This window comes from Mustela putorius, unplaced genomic scaffold (genome assembly GCF_011764305.1).
Source record: "Mustela putorius furo isolate JIRA1106 unplaced genomic scaffold, ASM1176430v1.1 tig00003909_pilon_pilon_pilon, whole genome shotgun sequence".
NCBI classification, from domain to species: Eukaryota; Metazoa; Chordata; class Mammalia; order Carnivora; family Mustelidae; genus Mustela; species Mustela putorius.
In genome coordinates, this window is record NW_025422057.1 from 34,831,525 (window position 1) to 34,855,527 (window position 24,003).

At 37.5% G+C, this 24,003-nt stretch overlaps 1 protein-coding gene across 2 annotated transcripts in view; it reads right to left on the reverse strand.

Moving 5' to 3' along the window:
• Positions 1 to 3,239: 3,239 nt before the first annotated feature.
• The window catches only part of TNKS2 (tankyrase 2), a 69,025-nt gene continuing 48,261 nt past the window's right edge, over positions 3,240 to 24,003 (reverse strand). Inside the window, exons 19-27 of one of the 2 annotated variants that reach the window (XM_045069017.1) lie at positions 23,242 to 23,494; positions 22,311 to 22,393; positions 20,521 to 20,641; positions 17,218 to 17,315; positions 16,284 to 16,358; positions 13,733 to 13,838; positions 10,412 to 10,598; positions 6,847 to 7,003; positions 3,240 to 5,609 (exon numbers count right to left, since the gene is read on the reverse strand). In XM_045069017.1, coding sequence (XP_044924952.1) covers positions 5,547 to 5,609; positions 6,847 to 7,003; positions 10,412 to 10,598; positions 13,733 to 13,838; positions 16,284 to 16,358; positions 17,218 to 17,315; positions 20,521 to 20,641; positions 22,311 to 22,393; positions 23,242 to 23,494 — 1,143 coding nt within the window. In that variant the 3' untranslated portion in view covers positions 3,240 to 5,546. Of the gene's footprint in view, positions 5,610 to 6,846; positions 7,004 to 10,411; positions 10,599 to 13,732; positions 13,839 to 16,283; positions 16,359 to 17,217; positions 17,316 to 20,520; positions 20,642 to 22,310; positions 22,394 to 23,241; positions 23,495 to 24,003 lie in introns of those variants that run through there. The other variant, XR_006603276.1, reaches the window with a different exon arrangement.

Here is a 24,003-nt window from a genome sequence, read left to right on the forward strand (position 1 = left end):
GCAATTCTGCTACCTGTCTAGAAGTAGAATTGTTTTCATTCAACCTCCTAGATATTTTTTTTTAACAACAACAAAAAAGTCCTTAAATTGTGGAAAAATCTTCAAATATCTTCCCACCTCTCTTTAAGCTGGATCTTCTACATTCCTTCTCTTACGCCTCTTCTATTGCCCAACTCTTCCTCTGTTACGGTGCAGGTATTTTCCTGATTTATCTTCTAGCTCACCAATTCCCTCCAGGTATGCCCAATGTGTGGCTTAATCTGTCCACTGCGTTAATTTCACTAATTATACTTTTTGGTTCCAAAAGACTTAGCTTTTCATATGTATTTTGCCTTTTTCATAGGGTCTTTTCTTTTCTTTTAAAGATTTTATTTATTTATTTGACAGAGAGAGATGACAAGCAGGCAGAGAGGCAGACAGAGAGGAGGAAGCAGGCTCCCTGCTGAGCAGAGAGCCCGATTTGGGGCTTGATCCCAGGACCCTGGGATCATGACCTGAGCGGAAGACAGCGGCTTAACCCACTGAGCCATGTAGGCGTCCCCATAGGGTCTTTTCTAATGGGTTTTATGCTTTCCTCTTTTGCTCCAATCATTGTAACCATTTTTATTCCATAGTTATTCTACTATTTTAAGTTTGTGGGGGAGCTAATCCTTCAAGATTATGTCTGCTGACTTGTGCTCACAACGGGTGGTTTTTGATTTTTGACCATAAGTCCATTTGTTTTTTTCTGTACTGCAGGAATGTGATTCGGCTTGGCCTATGGGTTCCCCATCAAGGTTGCCAGAAAGGTCTATGTGCTTTTATCAGTAATTTTTAAACTGGGATTCTCAAGCATCTGAAGATTTATATGCTTAACATTTTGAGCTTTTAAAGATTTTTATCTGAACCTTGAAGGGATCAATGGTTAATAATTCTTGCTGTTTTAAGATTCTACGTTCTATATTTGCATAACTGAGGACATTCAATCACTAGTCCTGGAGCATTCTAGGAAACAGAAGTATTAGTTACAATAACCAGTTATTACCAACTACCTAACTTAGTGGCACACAGAACATCATTCAGTTTTCTAAACAATCCTAGGAGAGGAGTGTACTATAAAGGTTATATAATTTAAGGTTGCATAGTTGGTGAGGGACAGGGTATCTATCCGACCCTAGAGCCCAATCACTTGATGACTATTAATTTAGTCACATAACAAAAATTTACTAAGGAACTAACTACTATGTGCCAGGATGTGCTAAGTGATAGGTATGGGGTTCACGAAATATATTTTTCCTATTTCAAATTTTCTGTGAAGGGTCAGTTTTTTCTTCTTAACTTCCAATTTGCTGCAGCCAAGCACTTTTGTTTAAGAAATTAAAAACATTGTATCAATGTCAAATTGTTACAAAAATGTTTTTTTAAAAAAGATTTTATTTATTCATGTGACAGACAGAGATTACAAGTAGGCAGAGAGGCAAGCAGAGAGAAAGGGAAGCAGGCTCCCTGCTGAGCAGAGAGCCTGACTCGGGGCTCGATCCCAGGACCCTGAGATCATGACCTGAGCCGAAGGCAGAGGCTTTAACCCACTGAGCCACCCAGGCGCCCCTTTAAGATTTTATTTATTTATTTGAGAGAGAGAGAATGAAAGAGCGAGCAAGCTAGAGAAGTGGGAGGGTCAGAGGAAGCAGCAGACTCCCTGCCCAGCAGAGAGCCCAATGCGGGACTCGATCCTGGGACTCCAGATCATGACCTGAGCTGAAGGCAGTTGCCCAACCAACTGAGCCACCCAGGTGTCCCACTGTCCTGTCAGTTTTGTTTTCATCTCTCCATGTGTTGGTACCAAAGAGTATGCAGACCAGCTCCCCCTGCAGAACTTCTCTTTGGCACTGCTCTACTGGCAGACCGTATGAGGGGGCTCTGGGGAGGACAACTGTGGGTGGATGAAGAAGTAGAATGATACTTCTGACAATGGTGGCTTCTCTGTGGGGATTAAGAACCCCCTAAAAGGGTGTAATTGAAGCCAATACTATACTGTATGTTAACTAACTAGAACTGAAATAAAAATGGAAAAAAAAAAGGGTACAGTTAAGTATTTTAGGTCACAGTCTGCCTGAGGAGTATGCGTGAAAAAGAGGTGGCAGAATGGGGGGTGCGGACTGAGCAGATAGTGAGAAGGTCACATTATGATCTAACTATAAAAATATGACCATTTTCCTGGTGAAGATTGGGTACTACTACTTGCTTCCTCTGTCACTCTAGTTCTCTAACAGGGCAGGACAGCAGATAAAGGGCCAGTCAGGAATACTAATTATAAAAGCTTATGGAAATTTATTTACATGTTTTCTTTCCTCACCACCCAGCAAACAACTGGATCGTATCAGGCACTGGGATGCTTAAGACCTAGCAAGCACTTTAATAGTATCCTGATACAGTAACATAGAGCTGCTAAAAACTCTTTCAAAACAAATGACTCATGGGTTATCTGCACCATTATTTTATCATGGAAAGCAGAGAACTGATCACATACACAAAAACACTTATACTGAAATCTAAAATACAGACATTACTATACTTTCTTTTAAGAGTAATAAATACCACTAACTTTAAGACTTAAAAAAATTGTTTTTGAAGATTTTATATGCCTGAGATAGAGCGAGAGTGAGTGAGAGAGTGCACAAGCACTGGGGAGTGTCAGGCAGGTGGAGAAGCAGGCTCCCTGCTGAGCAAGAAGCCAATGTGGGACTCTATCCCAAGACCTGGGATCATGAACTGAGCTGAAGGCAGACACTCAGTAGGTTTACTGAGCAACTCAAGTGCTCTGAGATTTTAAAATGTATGAAGTTTTTTTTTAGGGGTGCCTGGCTGGCTCATCAGTAGAGCATGCAACTCTTGATCTTGGAGTCATGAGTTCAAGACCCCACTGGGTCAAGACCTACTTGAAACAAAACAAGCAAACAAAAAAATACATTCCTTTTTAGAAGACAGATTACCCAGGAATAAGCTTTGAGGTTTGCCAAAACTTGTATTGGACTGATTAAATGTCTGAAAGCACCTTCTAACTATATCCATCTTAAAGCATCTGAATAGGTTATGGTCACAACATTCAAAATTTTAAACTTTAAACTGCACTCTATCACTGTTAGACGCAGAACTACATTGTTTTCCTGCAATTGTGGTTTATTGTAATCTTAATCCATTTTCTCAAAGACCATTCAACACATTTATACTATTCCAGTAATTACCATGCTACCCAGAAAAACAAATAAACACTTTATTAAGAATTAAATGAGGGTATGGAATGTGATACAGTACAAGTAAGACACCCAAGATGGATATAATAGTACTACTTACAAAAAGTTAAATCTCACTTCAAAAAAAAAAAAAAAAGAAAAGAAAAAAAGCAAAAGCAAAAATCACAAGACAAAAGAAAAAGCAATTCCATCATTATAAAGTAAGATATTTCATGCAAAAACTCCAAAAAAATCCTCCAAACCACCCCCAACCCCCCCGAAATAGCCAACAAACAAAAAGCTATCTGAAAATATTGCCATGCTAACATATTAACCACAATGTAATCATTCATAGGAAAACAACACAGTAATTAAGCAATGGATTAGATGAACAACACAGGCTACAGTCATAAACTCAGAGACCTTGATGACTTTACATGATAAGCAATTCCAGATTCACTTACAGGGGGAGTGTTATGGGGTCAATGTTGGGAGATCTGGTCATGTAAATATAAACTCCATTAACTCATCTCATTATCTTCTAATTATAAAACCTGGATGATTCCAGAATCTGAAAAATTATATAAAATTTGGCATACTCCATTTGTGTTCCAAGAAATTACTTTAGGATCATAATTGCAATTATTAGAGAGCTGTATAAAAGCACTTCAAGGTCAAGATTATGATCACATTTACATCATAGAAACAACTCCAGATATGCATTTAGTCTGATTAACTCTTACTTAGGACAAGAAACATGATTTTCTAGCACTTTATGTACAAGTTACTGCAAAGAGCCAGGTAATTTAGTGATGGAATAAAATGTAAAACAAAAGTGAACTGGTACAGAGAGTGAAGGGGAACATTCTCATTTGTAGAGACTTAAGTTGGTAAAAACCTGCCTTGCCTCTTGAGGCAGCTAGAGTCACAAATACACTGCTATAATTCATGTCTCTGGCCCAAGAAGCTTTAGCTGATTTCATGGAAAACACAGTTTTCTTTTAGAAAACAGGAATGGCATTTTATGGGACAGCACTTCCCTCTACAGCTGCCCAACAGGCCTGTCACCAAATAGTGCACACATACAGTGTATTTCCAAGTGACTTGAATGTCACAATGAGGCTACCCAGGACCAGGAAGCACCGTGTCACAGCACCTGCCCATGAAGATGACCTGGAGAGAACTGAGACACTTATATTTGTTTCATGGTTCTGGGTTCAGCTTACCTATGGTGTACAGATTGACTGTAATAGTGAGGCCAAGGAGGAAGAACAAGAAAAAAAATACTTAGAACAAAAAAAATGCCCCCCTCTCATTTGCTTTTCTTCCCCTTTCAATTTAGGGTAATTAGAACAGATTGGAAAATTATTCAGGATTCCTCTTCCTACCTTTGAAATGTAACTTCCTATTTATGCTCCACAAAAAGAATCCTGTGATTAATTGCTCAGTAGCAGGATGCAGCCTCTGAAATAAAGAAGCACTTGCTCTGATTTTCACAAAATGAAATGAGAAAATTTTCCAATGTGAAACCCAGAGTTTGAGGCCAGTAAAGAAGTGTCTTTAATCATCAGGACGTTCACAGAGCTCTTTGGAATGTGTCTTATACATAAAAGGTAATCACAAATTAAATCCCCAGAGTCTTCATGAAGTTCTTCAATGGGAAAGATTTCTAATGAGAGATAAATGCTTCCATCAGCTAATTAAATCTGATAAATCAATCTTTGCCAACTGACAGTCTTTGCTAACAGCTCAAACCATAGCCTCTGGAATCAGATGTTAAGTTCACTCAGTCATGATGATGCAAGATGAAATACAGATGTGCAGTACGTATGAAAAAATGTGTAAACCGCTGCAGTTCTCAAACAGTAGATTTATATTACAAAGCAATGTAAATAAATACTGGGCTAGTACAAAAGCTCTTATTTACAGTTTTACAAATGAAATTGTATTCAGTGTAAATGCTGTGTTTTAAAGAACACAGTGCTGTATTAGTAAAATGAATTCTGTGGAGGGGATTACAGTTTCTGTTAGAATCAATGCATAACCTATAAAAGATTCAAGTTAACTTTGTTTATAATTTAGTACAGACAAACCCAGTTTAACCTGGAATGGCATCTGTTAAAGTGCTGAAAAACAGGAAATATTTAGAAAACACTGTACATTATTAAAGCTTTATCAAGTCAGAATGTTAAAATTCTTTCACATTTTTTATCCTTCTGTCACAGGCTTGTGGACAAGATGGTATTTCTCAGCGAAGGAGTAAAACTTAAGAGGCCACCAGCTGCTCAGACGATTTTACTAGGTTCAGTGGATTTAGCTTCCTAAAACAGCTATTTATCCATCAACCATACCTTCAGGCCTCATAATCTGGTAAGTAATTAAATATTCAGGATAAGCCTGGAAGAGAAAGATTAATTTAAATGTTGGTAAACAAGTTTTTTTTTTTTTTAAAGATTTTATTTATTTATTTGCCAGAGACAGAGGGAGAGAGAGCGAGCGAGCACAGGCAGACAAAGAGGCAGGCAGAGGCAGAGGGAGAAGCAGGCTCTCTGCCGAGCAAGGAGGCCTATGTGAGACTTGATCCCAGGACGCTGGGATCATGACCTGAGCCGAAGGCAGCTGCTTAACCAACTGAGCCACCCAGGCGACCTGGTAAACAAATTTTTTGCAAGGTGATTTTACCATAAGAATTCCTAATCTTTAGAGAAGAGGTTCTAAATTAATGTGTGGATCAGACTCCTCTTTGGGCATTTTCTTAAAACATCCTTACCTTGCTTCCAATCCCTCTTAGGTTCCAAATCAGCAGGTCTAGGATGAATCCTAAGCATGTGTTTTTTTTCTTTTCTTTTCTTTTTTAAAAAGATATTACTTATTTATTTGACAGACACAGATCACAAGTAGGCAGACAGGCAGGCAGAGAGAGAGGGGGAAGCAGGCTCCCTGCTGAGCAGAGAGCCCAATACAGGACTTGATCCCAGGACTCTGAGATCAACACCTGAGCTGAAGGCAGAGGCTTTAACCTGCTGAGCCATCCAGGTATCCGTTTGTTTTTAATAATTGAGGAGATCCTGGTACATATCCTCAGTTCAGAACACTGCTCTAGAGATGCTTCTGACTGCATCTGTGTCACTAAGAGCAGGAGAGAATTGCACGTTTCTCTGCTACAGACAGGTTAACTACTAAATACAAGATTCTGATTAATTATATTTTATGGAAGGTTATAAAACAGAAAAAAGATCCACCAAAATTGGCAAAATCTGAATAAAGTCTGTAAGATAATATTCTATCAATGGTATCTTCCCAATGTTGATAATTTTAAAAGAAAATGTCCTTATTTTTGGGAAATACACACTGAACCATTTAAGGCTACGCAGCAAGCCTATAATGTCCTCTCAAGCAGGTCAGGAGAAAAATCTGTATTCATACAAATGAGGGAGAAGAATGATAAAATGTTAACATTGGGAAAATCGGGGCAAAGGGTATATGGGAATTCTCTATTATTTTTGCTACTTTTAAAAAAACCCAGCCCAGCTGTTAAGGCAATATGCCTTGTCAACTTAAGAGAGTAGTACAAAGAGTTTATTAAAGTATGGCTCTAAATCATTCTGAAGATGAACAAATAAAACCAAATTACCTGTTCTCCTCTGTAAATAACATATTCAGCTAATGCTAGACCGTTCACGCTGGGTCGACCAGTGACTGAGTGATGTCCTGGAGGAGAATGTGCCATTTTCATTGCACTGAACTGCAGGAAAGACTTTCCCAAGGTTACCCGGCAAAAGAGCAGCTGCCTGTAACATGAAAAGATCTCCCTGACAACAAGGTAGTACATGGCAGTTTTATTTCTGTACAGTGTGTTAAGCTTTTTAGTGTATTTATACAGAGCTGCTGGTCATTTCATCCTTAAAAGAATTTTGCAGGAATGTCTTCTACTCTCATTAATGAATTTGCCACTTTAATTCTTAACTATATAAACTGAAAATGTAACAATCTCACAGAGATGGAAACTCTGCTCTCATCGGTACCCAGAGGAAAAGCACAAACCATAGCCCAAGTGGGAAGATGGGACTTAGGGAGCTCCCACAAAGTAGCTTGCAAAGATGGACATCTATCCAACTAATCAAGTCTAATTGATTTCACCTTCAAAATGCATTTGAAATTCATTTTCTTAATTCTATTGCTACTGTTAAATTCAAATCACCAAAATTTTTATTTGGACTGGGAATAATGGCCTCTGAACTTCTATTTCTCCTCTAATTCCTAGCTAAACTATTTTCCATCCAAGCACCCAGTTATCTAAAAAAACAGAACAAAACAAAAAAAAACCCAACACATAAACATTAATCAAATCACATCACTTTACTGTTGAAACTTTGTAGAGGGTACTTAGTGTACTTGGAAGAAAACCCAAATTGCTTACAATGGCTCTAAATTCTCAAATCTTACTTCGTGTTCATTGTGCACCAGGAACATTAATTTCCTTTCTTCACACAGGCCAACTTTCTGAACCTCAGGGGCATCATACACACCACTTCCTTTACCACAGAGAATGGTGCCTATTTCTGCCACTCTTAACTGACTACCACTCATTTTTTTAGGTTTCAGCTGAAATGTTAGTTCTTCAACTAGTTTTCACTTATCAGAAATTTGAGGAGATTACTCTCCCAATCCCTTCAAGTGGATAATTGACCTTCCTTATTTCCAATGAACCCTTTTTAAAAAAAAATTACTTAATGGTTTCTCTTCTTTGTTTTTCAGAGGAGAAAAGATTTTGGTGAGCCAGTTGATTCTGTTCTCCAAAGAAGAGAGGCTACCTATACTTATTATTCTAAATATGCTTGTTGGAAGCCTTAGCATTTCTAGTAGATTTCTATTATAGTTACGATCAGCCCTGTGATAACCCAAACACAAAAGTCTTAAGTTAATAAACTGATTTGTAGAGAACCAACCTTTCTGTTCCAAAGACAGTTTGTAAGACTGTAAAACCTACTTATTATAATCAGAACTATTTTAACTATGAGTTAAAGAGAAAGTACTCAGAACTTTCAACTCCAGATAATGTGACAGCAAAGTTCAATTTACAGACTCTCAAGAAATTATAAGCCTTTTAACCTGTCCAATTAATTTACGATCTAAAACAGAAGAAGATGGGAGTTCATGCCCAGAAGGGCTGACTTCGGGCGCCTACACAAGTCTAAATTTAAGGGGAAAACAAGAGTAATATAAAAAAAGACCTTGTTTTCCTCCAAGATTGCAGTTCTTTACTTGGCAACCTTTCACAATCAGCTGGTAAGACTTTAAAAAAAAATCCCAATGCCCAGAAATTATAAGAGATTCTCTGAGGGTGGGACATCAGCATCAGCAGTTCTTAAAGCTCCCCAGGTGATACCAATGTGTCACCAAGGCTGAGAACTAGTGCTCCAGGGCTTTCTTCTACATCACTGATCAGAAAACATCACCACCTCAGAGCTCAGCAGAAATTCAAGTTCTTGTGCTTCATCCCAGACCTACTAAATCAGCAACTGAGCAGGCAGGGCTTAGGAATCTGTGTTTTAGCAAGCCCTCTAAATGATTCTTATGTCTGCTAATGTTTGATGAAGATTGTTCTAGTTTTTTTTTTTTTTTAAAGATTTTATTTATTTATTTGACAGAGATCACAAGTAGGCAGAGAGGCAAGTAGAGAGAGAGAAAGGGAAGCAGGCTCCCCGCTGAGCAGAGCGCCCAATGCGGGGGGGCTCTATCCCAGGACCCTGAGGTCCTGAGCCGAAGGCAAAGGCTTTAACCCACTGAGCTACCCAGGCGCCCCGTTCTAGATTTGTATAAGAAACACCCTAACTATAGAATAAACTGCAATAATTAATTTTACTCAATTTTTCCAATGGCAAAAGATAATTTGTGCTTACCTATGAGGAGTTTATTAACAGGGGCAAGTTATCTAAATGATTTTAACAACTGAGTTATTAGACCAGGGTAGCTAAAAGTGGAGAAAGAAAGTACAAAGTAGTTATTTGATATTAATGTACTTTTTAAAAGGGATTGATGTGTTTTCTTATAACTTTTCAAGTTGTAATATCATAAATTGAAGATTCTAGGATCCTATCACAGCAGAAAGGAGACTCATTCATGCATTGCTATGAAATAATTAGGCTTGGCAAGTAATGCCATTTTAGCATTTGAGTTCTGTCTATTTAAACAGGAGGAGCAGGGGCCTGGGGGGCTTAGTTGGTTAAGGGTCTGCCTTTGGCTCAGAGTCTGGGGACTGAGCTCCACATCAGGCTCTCTCATCAGCTGTGGGTCTGCTTTTCCCTCTCCCTATGTGATCTTTCTCGCGTGTGCTCTCTCTTATTAAAAAAACAAAACCCCCCTCCACAAAACTTTAAATGGGGGCAGGGAGTGGAAGGGGCAGGGGGAGAGGGAGAGAATCTTAAGCAGCTCCATACCCAGCAATGGAGTCTAACATGGGGCTTGAGGATCATGATTTGAGCCAGAATCAAGAGTCAGACACTTAACTGACTGAGCCATCCAGGTGCCCCTTGAATAACATATTTTGAAAAAATCTACACTCCTATAATATTTAAGGGACACAATAAAATCTCTCAAGTCCAAAGATACTGTCTATTCCAGTGTTCTATTGGAACACTAGGTGTTCCAATGATAAAATGATTTAAATAGGTCAACTGCTCAGAACTGTGCTTGTCCTACACAGATCATTTAATAAATACTAGCTATAATTACAACTGGTGAGAGGGCCCAAAACAACCTGAAACATGCCTAGCCTGGATTTCTAAAGTTGTCCAAGATGATGCCCTTTCTCTCCAAATTTCTCAAATATGAAACCAGTTCTTATCCAAATAAATTGAGAACTTAAGAAATAAGAGAGAGGATCACAGGGGAAGAGAGGAAAAAATGAAACAAGATAAAACCAGAGGGGGAGACAAACCCTAAGAAGAAGAAAACTGAGGATTCCTGGAAGGGAAGGGGGCGAGGGATGGGGTAACTGGGTCATGGATGCTGGGAAGGGCATGTGCTGTAATGAGCACTGGGTATTACATAATATTTATGATTCACAGACCTTGAAACAAATGATACTATTTATAGTAAATCATAATATTTATGATTCACAGACCCTGAAACAAATGATACATTATATTTAATTAATTGAATTTAAATAAACAAAATGAGAACAAGTAATCTCTTACCTGTGGCAAACATAACAAGATCTGTCTTTGTGAACTGGACACCCAGTACCTCCTCCAATTCCATAGACATACTGATTGCTTTTTGAAGAGTTTTCAGCAAAATAAATCCCAGCTCCAAACATGCCACCTATGTAGGCATGCCTTTCATCAAAGCCTTTATGGATAATTGCATTCACAAAGGGCGATCCTAAAATACATGTAGGTAAGTAACAATTTAAAATTATCTTAGAAGAAAAATAAAATGAAACATTCTTTCAAGTTAAATTCCTAAACAGACATACCTGAATACCACAATAAAGAATATAAAAAAACAAGTATAACAAGTTAACTGTCAGCTAGTTTATGCCGTTAGAAGAAATAACTATTTTAGAAGACTTGCTAATACCAACTGATGTTTCTAGTAAGGTGGAGGATGAGAGGTTAAAAAAAAAAAAAAAAGACATGCACAGATTCAACTAGTAAAAGAAAAGATTACTTGATATACCAATGTTAAAGTTATTAAATTCCAGACCCCAAATCCATACAAATCCAGAACCAAGGGTTTCACACAATTTCCTAATATAGCAGTGGTGAATGCAATTAAGTCTTATACTGACACAACTGTGTACATTTTCTAGGTTCAAAAGTAGCCAAAGTGGTCTTTTTTTTTTTTTTTAAGATGTTATTTATTTGACACAGAGAGAGAGAGAGAGAGAGTGCGAGCGAGCACAAGCAGGGGGAGTGGCAGGCAGAGGGAGAGGGAGAAGCAGCTCCCCGCTAAGCAGGGAGCCCAATGTGGGACTTGGTCTCAGGACGCTGGGATCATGACCTGAGTCGAAGGCAGATGCTTAACTGACTGAGCCACCCAGGTGCCCCTTTATTTTTTTTAAAGGATTTTATTTATTTGCCAGAGAGAGAGAAAGCACAAGCAGGGGGAGTGGCAGGCAGAGGGAAAAGCATCCAGAAGGAGAATCAGGCTCCCTGCTGAGCAAGAAGCCCAGTATGGGACTCTATCCAAGTACCCTGGGATCATGGCCTGAGCCAAAGGCAGACACTTAACTGACTGAGCTGCCCAGGCATCCCCAATGTGATTTTGTCATGTTCATTCTCTTCTTCTTATTATTTTTTTAAGGATTTACTTACTTGAGAGGGAGAGAAAGACCGAGCAAGTGAGCATGAGCGCATGCGGGTGTTTATGTGTGCGGGGGGTAATGGGGAGAGGAAGAGATAGTGTTAAGCAGACTCTGCATGAAGCCCTACATGGGGCTTGATCTCATGACCCTGAGATTATGACCTGAGCCAAAACCCAGAATTGGAGGCTTAATTGACTGCTCCACTCAGGCACCCCTCTTCTCTTCTCTCTCATCCGTCCACTTCTCTGCCTATCATCCTGTTATACCAGATTCTATCTGCAAACGTGGTGTGTTCTTCGTTCTCTGCATACTGACTACTTTCTCCCTGTTCCTTGCATGTGTGCCAAGAAGAGCTTAGCCAAAGGGAAGGAGGTAATCATGGGAAGCAGGCCAGAGAGTAGGGTGAGGGGTGGGTGTTGGGGAAAGCCAATATAACAGTTCACTGATTCATCCAGATTAGTGTCCCTGTTGATAAAGGGATGGGAAAGTATGCTGAATTCCACTCTGCAGATATACTGAAGGACAGAATCACTTATTTGAATTGATTTGGAAAAACCAAAATCATTTATACTGTAAAATAGATAAATCATTCATGTTATCAAGTCAGTACATAAATAAATCATACTCTGTGGTAAGGGATTATCATAATGATTTTTAGGATTTCAGAATGAGAAATGTTATTTAGATATTATGTACCAATTCAGTCTGCTATAGCCACTCTTCCAAAGAACTGTGAAATTAAAATGCTGTGTTCTATAGAACTTTATAGGTCTATAAAAAATCTTCTGCAATCAAAGCCAAATAAAAAACAGATGGGACTACTATGTGCTTGAAGACTTGATAAGCACTGTATTACTATCTACATTCATCTTTGCTATAAATCTGAAAGACTGGGGTGCCTGGGTGGCTCAGTAAGTTGGACGTCTGACCCTTGATCTTAGCTTGGGTCTTGGTCTCAGGGTTGTGGGTTCAGGCCCCATGCTGAGCTCCACAATGCTTAGAAAAAAAGAAAGACCAACCAAAATCTGTTAGTTTGCAACATAAAAAAACTCAGGAAATTTCAAAAATAAAGTTGCTCTCAATTCTACGTTAAGTTCTCTGAAAATTCCCTAAGTTCAATGATAAAAATGGCTTTTTTAAAAAAGATTTATTTTTAAAAGTAATCTCCATCCCTAAAATGGCGCTAGAACTCAGGAAGCCAAGATTAAGAATCACTTGCTCTATCGACTGAGCCAGCCAGGCACCCTTGACTGATAATGGCTCTTTTAACACAATGAAGTTAAATGTAGTTTTTTGTTTGTTTTTTAAAGATTTTACTTATTTATTTGAGAGAGCACAAGCAGGGTGAAGGGTAGAGGGAGAAGCAGACTCCCTGCTGAGCAGGGAGCCTGATTTGGGGCTCAATCCTGGGACTCCAGGATCATGACTTGAGCTGAAGGTAGCAGCTTAACAACTGAGCCACCCAAGCGACCCTTCCCCCTTTTTAAAAAGGATTCTATTTACTTATTTGTAGTTTTGATACTTAGAATCAAAGGCAGAATAGGATGTGTATGGTCTTTGGAGGCGATTTTCACACCTTGCTTCATTTTACTTTTATTTTTGTGAGAGAGTGAGAGAGTGAGAGAGAGCGAGAGAGCAAGCTCCTGAGCGGCTGGGGGTGGGTATGTAGGGGTGGAGGGAGAGGGAGAGAGACTCTTGGGCAGTCTCCACACTCAGTGGAGACAGAGCCGAACTGGGGCTTGGCCCCCTAAGATCATGACCTGAGCCAAAGTCAAGAGTCGGATGCTTAATGACTGAGCCACCCAGGGGCCCCTCAGACCTTGTTTTAATTTTAAGGCAATCAATGAGTTAAAAATAACACACACCACTTCTCAGAGTGATCATAATATGCAGTTTTGATATAAAGAGAAGAGGAAAATATGAATAGTCAACATTTCCATTTCTCTATTTTGTCCTTATGTGATCCTATTTGTGATCTTGGTCTGCCAAATAAATAAGTAAAATCTTAAAAAAAAAAGTGACATGAGAAAAATAGGCTCATTATTTCATACATGGTTAAAAAATAATGTAGAAGAGGATGGTAGGAGGATGGGGAAGGACCTCCCCCCACTTTTTTTTAAAGTAAGATTTGAGCTCACAACTCTGAGAGGAAGAGCTGCATGCTCTCCCTACTGAGCCAGCCAGGTATCTCGGAGAAGAGGAATCTTACCATGAAACAGCATTCTTTCATTTGCATGGTTGTGGTTTTCTTCAGAAACTTCTTTTCTCCTATGAGTGTATCTTTCCCATAGTTTCTTGTTACAAACTTTCTGAATCTATAAAAAAGAAATCAGAAAAATCAAAATCTTAGTTCATAATTACTTACCTACTTGTTCATCTTAACTAAAATGGTCCACACAGCCAATAGAGAGGCAAAAGTTTTTTCTGAAATGTAAACTATGTTTTATTTCAGTCAGTTAAAAATACTCGGTCTCAAACATAAAGACAGAAATATAGCTACATTTTGGAAATCAAAAACTTCAAAGAGAAAAAAAGCTACATATAGCCTTATGTGAAGGTCAGAAATACTGTTGACTAAAATACTTCCGTTCTAATTTAGAAGATTATTACTAAAACATCTCCCAATCAGGTATGTGGAGTTCTATAAGTATTAAAAAGAGACAGTTTCTTTCAACCTCCCTCTGCTTTATCTGGCTCAAAGTATCATCTTTATCTGTTATTAATTAAAAATATTTGAAATAGCCACACCAAACACCATTTTTAAGACACGTACAGAAACACAGAGACATACCCTCTACTCTTCCCTACCCTTCCAATTCCTAAAAGTTTTGTTTGGAGAACCACTAAAGGTGGTCTCATTTGGAGTATTTCTTTATTTTTATTATTTTTTTAAGATTTTATTTATTTCTTTGACAGAGAGGGAGAGATCACAAGTAGGCAGAGCAGCAGGCAGAGAGCAGGAAAAGCAGGCTCCCCACCGAGCAGAGAGCCCGACACAGGGCTTGACCCCAGGACCCTGAGATCATGACCTGAGCCGAAGGCAGAGGCTTAACCCACTGAGCCACTTAGGCACCCCTCATTTGGAGTATTTCTAGGATTAAAATTCATAATCCTAGAGCTGTTTCTTGGTTGTGTTTAAAGGTATTACAGCCCCTTGCTGGTCCCAGAGCACATCTGGGCAGTGGTGGTTTTAGCCTTGGCTAAAAAAACTCAAAATACTGTCATAGATAAAATCAATGAACACAACTGACACAGAGATCTCATTTATGTAAAAAAAAAAAAACAAAACCCAAAACAAACAAAAACCCCAAACCCCTCCCCAAAAAACAAAAATGAAGTTTTGTCATTGAAAAATTCATTAAATATTGCATTAAAATATCTTTACAGAGGAAGAAAACAGCATACCTTTTCTCAACTTTTAACTATTTTGAAAATCAAAAACATATCCTCTTCTCTCCTGCGCTCACCCTTAACAAATCTCTATGCATTTTGTTACTACTGGCAGATAAGGCAGACTTGACTGAAATTTGCTTGTTATACGCACAATTATGTCTTATTAAAAATTATTATATATGTTCATGAATAGAAATCTCAAGGTGTTACTCTTGTCCTCTTATGATATAAACTAATAAAACGGAGTTTCCAGAAGTAGGATTCCTTTACCTGAATAATGTGTGCTTTTGTTATCTAACAGTATGAACAAAGCAATCTCAATAGTTTCAGTATTCACTAACTCTAAAATATGACATCTAATATTATACTCATAATAGTTTATTATTCTGAAACAGTAATATAAAACAGATTAAAGATTTGATACTATTCACTTTTGAGTTTAAAATTCAGGTATTATAGGGGCGTCTGGGTGGCTCAGTCATTAAGCATCTGCCTTCGGCTCAGGTCATGATTCCAGGGTCCTGGTATCCAGGCCCATGTTGGGCTCTCTGCTCAGTGGGAAGCCTGCTTCTCCCTCCCCCTGCTTGTATTCCCTCTCTCACTGTCTCTCTCTGTCAAATAAATAAATAAAATCCTTAAAAAAAAAATTTAGGTATTATAAAAACATTGCCACAATTTAATTGTCTTTAGAATTATTAAGATATATGAGCGTAGCTCACAAAAATATTTATGCATCTCAAGTAGAGTGTGCATTTTTGCTTGCTGTAGTTCAAGAAAAACACAGCAAAGCTGGAAAAGGCCCTGAGAAAGTCAAGAAAAAGGACTCTCATGTGAATGACTCACAACATTTTTAAAGACTGTTTTTGGAAAAGATGAGTACATAAAAGGAGTACTACTAAAATTACTGTGAAGTGACATGTAGGGGGACTCAGAAAAACCTGGAGTCGTCTCAGGACAAATAAAAGGAAGCATGGTATAAGATGGAGACCTCCCCTGAGACACACAAAAAAATTCAGCTTTGTTATATAACAAGAGTACCTTAATAGTAATTTTTATATTTAAAGTCCTAAACCTACAGGATTTATCATTATTCCAAGATAAGGCATATATGCTAAACTTCAGTATGTTCAAGAGGGTCTGAATTATTCATTATGAAAACAGCACCACCACAACCAACAAAACAAAACAGTAGTACAGGGATTTTTGAGACTCTTAACCTTCCAAGGATATCATCTTTCCCAAAATATCCCAATGTTATGTCAAAGACTTACTAGGCTAGAAAGATTATAGTCTTACGAAAGTTAATTACCATTCCAAGCTTTGAAAAACTATGGTCTCTGAAAACTTTATTTTCACTAACTTCTTACCTTGAGAATATTGTATCTGTTGAAGATCCCACCTGCATGACCTCCGTCTCTGTGCTCTCGGACTGTACTTTGCATCTGGTGGAAAAAATATGTCAAATACATGTGTATTAACTTTTGTTTTTTCTGATATGGGGAACATGGTTCTTGACTCCTATGATTCTGTTTTTGAGAATACAAAATGAGATTTTGATGTATTTGTTGTTTAAGGAATAGGAGTCCTATAAATTCACAAGGACTGTTTTCTAGAGATAATTAGCTAGTCAATCTGAAAACTATTTACAGGTGAAAATTATATAATGCAAACTAAAGGAAGAAAAAAAGAAACTAATGCACAGGTGAGTTAAACACACAAAGCTAATCACCTGATATACTAAAAAACAAAGCAATCATTTATTTGTTCCAATTCATGTCGCCCTCATTAATAAAACACAATTTGTACTTCATCGAGAATTGGAGTTTCTTGAATTTTAGAACTCAGTCCTACTTAACTTTTTATCTCTGTGTTCCTCACACACATGTTCTTCAAAAGTGTAAGGCACTATTCAGAGATTTCAGTAGATCCAAGAGTTTTGTGGAAAGATATCTAGAAGAAAAGTTTCCTGTATAAGTAGCATCCACATACTCTGGGTTTTGTCTGAGATACTGGGCTTTGTAATTGCCTTCATGAAGGGAGAGAATATTGGCATTTTTTTTTTTCAAATGACAATAAACTCTTCTCCAACAGAATTCTGCATTAGTATTAACTGTAGTACTGAACCAAGTTACTGGAATTAAAGTTTATTGAGGGAGTGTACCTTAAATACTAAATCTGAATGTTTTCCAGGTGGTAAAAGAGTTAAGGACAATGAAAAAACCCTACGATATTTTTAAGATCTGGAAACCTCTAGGAAGTTTAGCTACTGAACCAACATTCATTTAAGGTATATGAACATACCTCTTCCTCCACAGACTGAAACTCTTTATCATCAGGAGATAGATCTATGAGAATTGTTCCACTTCCAGAGGTGTTCAGAGTTAAGTATGGGTTAAGACCTAGCAAATGAAATTTGAAGGTAAAAAGATATATGCCAAAAACCCCCCCCAAGTTAAACATCAACCAAAAACAGCTGTTTGATTTATGATGTTTACTACCGGTTTTTAAAAACTTTTAATTTTGGATGAATTTAGATTTTCAGGAAGGCTGAGATCCTATAGAGAGTTCTGTGTACCCTTCACTAAACTTCCTAATGTTACCATTAAGAACATTAATGCTCCCCCAGTGTTACCATTTTATATAGCCACAGTGCATCTGTCACATTAAATAAGTAGCCGCCGTCCTCGTTAGTATAGTGGTGAGTATCCCCGCCTGTCACATTAAATAAGTAAATTATAGACTTTATTTGGATTTCACTAGTTTTTCCCAGTAATGTCCTCCTTTTTCTGTTCTAGGATCCAGAACACTACACTGCATTTAGACTACTAATTTTGACACAAGCTATATGGGTTTTCTGGGAATAGTTCAGAAAATCTTTTTTTTTTCTTTATCTCTTAAGTTTGTCACACATTTTTTTTCTTCAGTTATTTCCTTCACTAACTATACAGCTCTTCAGCACTTAGCCTTTAATTTTTGTAAATATGAGGAAGAATTATGACAAACTTGTCTAGCCTCAGGTAATTCTGAATCATTTCAGAATGATTAACTCGACAAAGTTTACTAACTACTGAATGTTTATTCTAATCACTAAAAGTTTTTAATTCAGCAATGAATGTTGTGTTTTCCTGAATGTCAATTGTTAAGATAACTGTTAAGTTTTTTAAATGCAGTCTTGAACAGAATTTTCTAATTTCCTTGGTGTATCTGGAACACACACCTCTCCCTCAGTCCCTACAACAAGATCTCGAATGCTCTGCTGTTTTCCCAGGTAGGGATCAAATTCATTATTGCTGGCTCAGCACATGGTAGTTTGCCCCTGGAGAGTTAGAGCACTGTTCTGGTCTGAATAACAAGACTACCATCAACATGCTAAACTCTGATAAAGACTTACAGATATAGCTGAATTACAATATCTACAAAGTGTGGAGACTTACAAAAGGGAATATTCAATGAATAAAGACTTAACAAAATAAAGAGTATGACACATGCTTGAACTTGTGTACCATCCTAAGATGTTTCAGCAGTGCTCAAAGATGAGGACAAGTCATCTATTGACTTGATGTACCGATGGATAGCTAGGGATAATCTAGCAAAATGACAGACTGTCAGACTACTGCGGTACCACTCTGCAAAACGTATAGAATCATGGCTTCAAACGAAGACAAGAAAGGTGGTAGCTTTATGCAGGCAAGTGACCCTGATCTGCTAGAGCAGATACAGTTATTCTGTGCCGTAAAAATTCTCCTTCATGTAGGAATGAATGTTCCTTTGCAGTTGCAGCTGGATGTTATCAGAGTGACTACAGACCAGAGGTGGCATGCAGTTACATACCTCTGCCACGTGGAGGCAGTGTATCTGTTTCTGCCATCGTTTCCTGAGCCTTCCAATCTAGTCTTTTAAACATTTGTAAACATCTTAATTTTTTCAGTGTCTAAGATTCATTGTTTATGCACCACACCCAGTGTTCCATGCAATACGTGCCCCCCTTAATACCCACCACCAGGTTTACACATCCCCTCACCCCTCCCCTCCAAAACCCTCAGTTTGTTTCTCAAGAGTCCACTGTCTCTCATGCTTGTCTCCCCTCTGATTTACCCCAATTCACTTTCCCTTTCCTTTTCCTAATGTCCTCCATGTTATTCATCATGCTCCACAAGTAAGTGAAACCACATGATAATTGACTTTCTCGGCTTGACTTCACTCAGCATAATCTCCTTCAGTCTTGTCCATGTTGTTACAAAAGCCGGGTATTCATCCTTTCTGATGGAGGTGTAATATTCCGTTGTACATATGTACCACATCTTCTTTATCCATTTATCTGTTGAAGGGCATCTTGGCTCTTTCCACAGTTTGGTGACTGTGGCCATTGGTGCTATGAACATTGGGGTACATATGGCCCTGTCTTAATAACTGTATCCCAGACACTGTATGTTTAATAAACAAACACTGCCTGATTCCTTTTTTAACCTGCCTCTTTCCTAAATGATCCTTGTTAGTTAGTACTCCATTGGAATTTCTGTCCTATCAGATCTACCTACTATTATTCTAGTAGAGTCATGATGGCCATCCACCCACAACTAACTTGAGAGTTCCAGTTTCTCTTCATTTTTGGTGTTCTTTATATTGTATACTAACATTCCAGGGAGCCATGGGTCTTCCCTCCTTTTTATCTTATACAATTCTGTGGTCTATAAGACATATTCCAGACTGCCTCACATTTTAAACATTTTTGCCTTAGACCCTGCCAGGCAAGTAAAGCGCATCTACCTTTAATTGGTCCTATTCCAGAATTCTAGTTTAAAGTATTCCTTAACTTCAATCACCTAACTTTTAGAGGTATTTTTTCAAGAGATGGACCCTATCTGGCCTATCGTACATCCTCCCCTGAAAATGTCTTCATTTTTGTTAGTCTAAGTTTTTCTTAGACTCTAGTTGTATAGCCAGGACTTCAATGACAGGAAGTATCTAACCCCAGAGACAGTAAATCATGCCCTCAGTTTAACTATGGGTCTTGATACTTAGAACACTTCACCTTTTTACCCAGGACCTGGTACACAGGAAATGTTAACGTAACAAATGCAATCTGCATTTTTTAAAAGTACCAACATTCAGAAGAATTAAAGATATTACTCAATGCTGTTTTCCCAGATTTCCTCATTACAACAGGAAAACAAGTTTTCCCAGTACTTCCACTACAGGTGTTTAGCATTTAGCCTTTTACAACAAAAGAGATTTACATTATTTTATGGGCAGACCTGAATGTCTAGGCATTGCCTATTATATTACCATAAGAAAGGAGATATTCAAGTTTCTGATCTTTTAGAATCATAAAATTTTAAGAGCTAGAATAATTTCAGAGCAAAGGCAATCCCCAAACTTCTGAATGGCCCAGAAATCTTACTTAGTTTCACATAATTACCGACAGAAGCTCAGGGAACGTTAACAGTAGCAGTGTTATGATTTGATAACAATTTCTCAAATTCTAGTGTTCTTCCTGTTAAATGGACTCGCTCTCACAGGATTTATTAATTATCATTTAGTAAGCTGAGGATTGTCTTATGCCAACTGTTAAACTGATGACAGCATTAATTTAAAATGAAATACCTTGTTGTCCAGAGATTAGTCTCTCAACTCCTTTAATTAGTTTGTGCCTATGTCCATAAGCGTTGATTCCAATCTCCTTCAGCTCTTTGTGCCCCATCTCTACTAATACATCCAAAGTGATCTGACAAAAGAGGATGAAATTGTTTAGAAGACTTATATTTGGTGGACATTCATATACCGGTGTTCTTTTAATGTATTAGATTTTAATACATTTACTTTGGCTTTTGTGAACAGCTTAGAAATGAAAGCAAACCACTTATTAAACTGAACCTGAAAAGTTACAGCTAATTAAATTTCAGATATGAACTACCAAAAATATCTCAATGAATATAACTACAGTCATTTAAATATAACTATTTAAAATGTAACTTTTTTTTTTTTTTAAGATTTTATTTATTTATTTGACAGAGAGAGATGACAAGCAGGCAGAGAGGCAGGCAGAGAGAGAGGAGGAAGCAGGCTCCCTGCTGAGCAGAGAGCCTGATTTGGGGCTCGATCCCAGGACCCTGGAATCATGACCTGAGCCGAAGACAGTGGCTTAACCCACTGAGCCACCCAGGCGTCCCAAAACGTAACTATTTTAAATATAAAGTTGTTTTCATTTAGCATAAGAACCTGAGCTGACTTAAATTGCAAAACAAAAATGCACATATCCACCATCACTCTACAACTAACCCATTTATACAATGCCTTTACTGCTTCCTCCAGACTCTGGACTACACTAACTGGTACTTCTGCCTCAGGGTTCAAACTATTCCTTTTCCCTCAAATATATTATTCCCACTTTATGAAACCGAAGACATTCAGAAATCCTGTTTTACTTATATATCTTCCATGAAGCTTTCCCTGAATAGTCCAGAGTGCAGTAACTTTTCTTTGAATTTCTAAAATCTATGCCAAAACTTATTTCTTCATACACTGTTAGAGTTCCATTAAGTAGATCAAAAATTCCTTAGGGATGTAAGTCTGTAACTACCATATTTTCCGTACCAAAAAAAAATCAGTAAATATATTCTGACAGTGTACTTTAAAATAGGACTGTTCTAGAAAAGCCCAGATATATACCCAGCATTCCTATTACCTTCCCATAGTGGCTAGTGAAGTGTCAGACTTAAGAGTACATAGTGACTGACACAACTGAACTGACCAAACGGAGCTCAAAGATAACCTACGTTGGGGCTAAATAAGTGATGCTTTCCATTAGAGAAAGCTACTTTACTATTACTACCTGAGAGTCCATTATTCCATGTATTTTTAAATTTCTTCTTTGATTCTTGTTTTAAGAAAGAATCATTGCTATTGCTATCATTTAATTGCTATTAAACAACGACCCATTCATTGTTTAATAGCAAGCTGTATAACCTCCATGTATTTATGGTCTTTCCAAACTTTTTCCTGTGGTTGACTTCAAATTTCAAATTTCATAGCATTGTGGTCAGAAAATATGGTATGATCTCAATCTTTTTGTATTTGTTGAGGTCTGATCTGTGATTTAGTATGTCATCTATTCTGGAGAATGTCTCATATGCACTTAAAAAGAATATATACTTTAATGTGTTTCCATGTATTTTTTAAAAAAATTTCATCAGAGTCCATCTTTTTGTGTTAATAAACTAAACAGAAATTCCAAGATAGCTAAATTAGAAGAGTGACTGATTTCCAGTCTCTTAAAAAACCATTCTCCTCTTCCTACAAACAGGTTGAATGGTCCAAGGCATTTCAAGTATGTCCTAATTTTTCCTTGAGGTCTTACAGAAAATCAAACCAAGCAAAACAATTCATCTACTCACCTGTTCTCTCTCAAATATATCCATCAGGTGCTCAAGACCAAGATTTCTTACAAACTGAGTTATGCTAAAATCTACTGCTGGAACTGGAAAATAAAAAAATCCAGAACAAATGAACAAAGTAATGTATATCAACATTATAACATCAGAGTTTTGTGGTATTATTATGCACATGAAAAATGTAAAGATGAAGGAAATACTCATTGGCATTTGGGATATAATACTGAGTATCTGAACATAGCATTAAAAATTGCAAAAAGAGAAAGCTACAAAATTTCAACATCATTAGAAGAAACAACCAGTGGGGCACACAGATTAAAAAAAAAAATCTTTTCATAAAAAAATATTTTTAACTGTATCTTTAAAGTAAGTTTCCATACTGAAGCTAATATGTTAATTTTATTTAACTCAAAAAAAAAATTCCTTATCTTTGAGCATGTAAGTGACTTCACAAAAAAGTTTATGCAAACAAATTCTACCAAGTTGCATAAGGTGAGATGAAGTAAAAGATAAAGAGAACAGTTTTATAGACTAAGTATGTGCGTCTTTTTCTTTCTCTTAAAAAAGATGATCTTCACAACTGGGTAGTTTGACATGGAGTAAAGGTATTTCATAACTGTAATACACTGGAAGAGGTATATCAAGGCATACCTACTCAATCATAAGACTTCTAAACCTTTCAAAAAGCGTATTTACATCTAAAGAATAGGTCAGCAGCGTAAGACTTATTAAGCCTCAACTCCGAAGGAGAAGTGTCATGAGGAATTCTACTAACATTTAAAGAAAACAAGAAAAAAATAAAATGTAAAGGCTGTGTTAATTAATCTGATACTAACAGTTGTATTTAAGTTTGAAAAATGACTTGTTAGCATTCTAGACGACAAACATGTGGATACATTACAAGATAGAAAATTATTTTTACAGAATGTCTCACCATCCTTTTTCTCCAAACTAGAGGCACCCTCTGTTCCACTTGAACTAACTACTGAAGACAGCTCAGAAAAACTCCCAGATAAGTTGTCAAGACTGCTGGCTGCAGAAAGACTTGATGGGCTGGATGGACCTGAAGACAGAGAATCTCCGGTAGCTCCTGAGCTTCTCATGCCATTGAGCACTTGAGGTTTGTAACATGAAGGCAGAGCAGAAGGGGGCATGGCTGCAGTCAGGAGAGCGCTAACATCATCTGCCTAGGGTGTATGTCAGAGAGAGATTAAATCTGTGGTAAGTAAGTTTTAAAATTCTCCTACACCAACAGAATACATTTAAAAATATGACAAATACTCAGCAGATGTGAAAGAGAATTGCATATTATATAAAAACAATTAAAAGTAAGACAAGTGATATCGCCAAACTGTTATTAAATAGAAAACAATTCAGAACATGTTTCAAGACACAGAAAATTAAAAAAAAAAACCTGTTCAAGTGGCAGAACATAAAAAAAAATCTAACTTTGATACTTTGATTTTCTGAAAAACACCAAAATGAGTTATAGTAGTATCAATTTTATTTATTTATTTTAAAGATTTTATTTATTTGAGACAGAGAAAGAGAGAGAGAGAATGAGCAGGGGTGAGGGGCAGAGGGAGAAGCAGACTCCCTGTTGAGCAGGGAGCCTGATGCAGGGCTTGATCCCAGGACCCCAGGATCACAACCTGAACCGAAGGCAAACACTTAGACTGAGCCACCCAGGCACCCT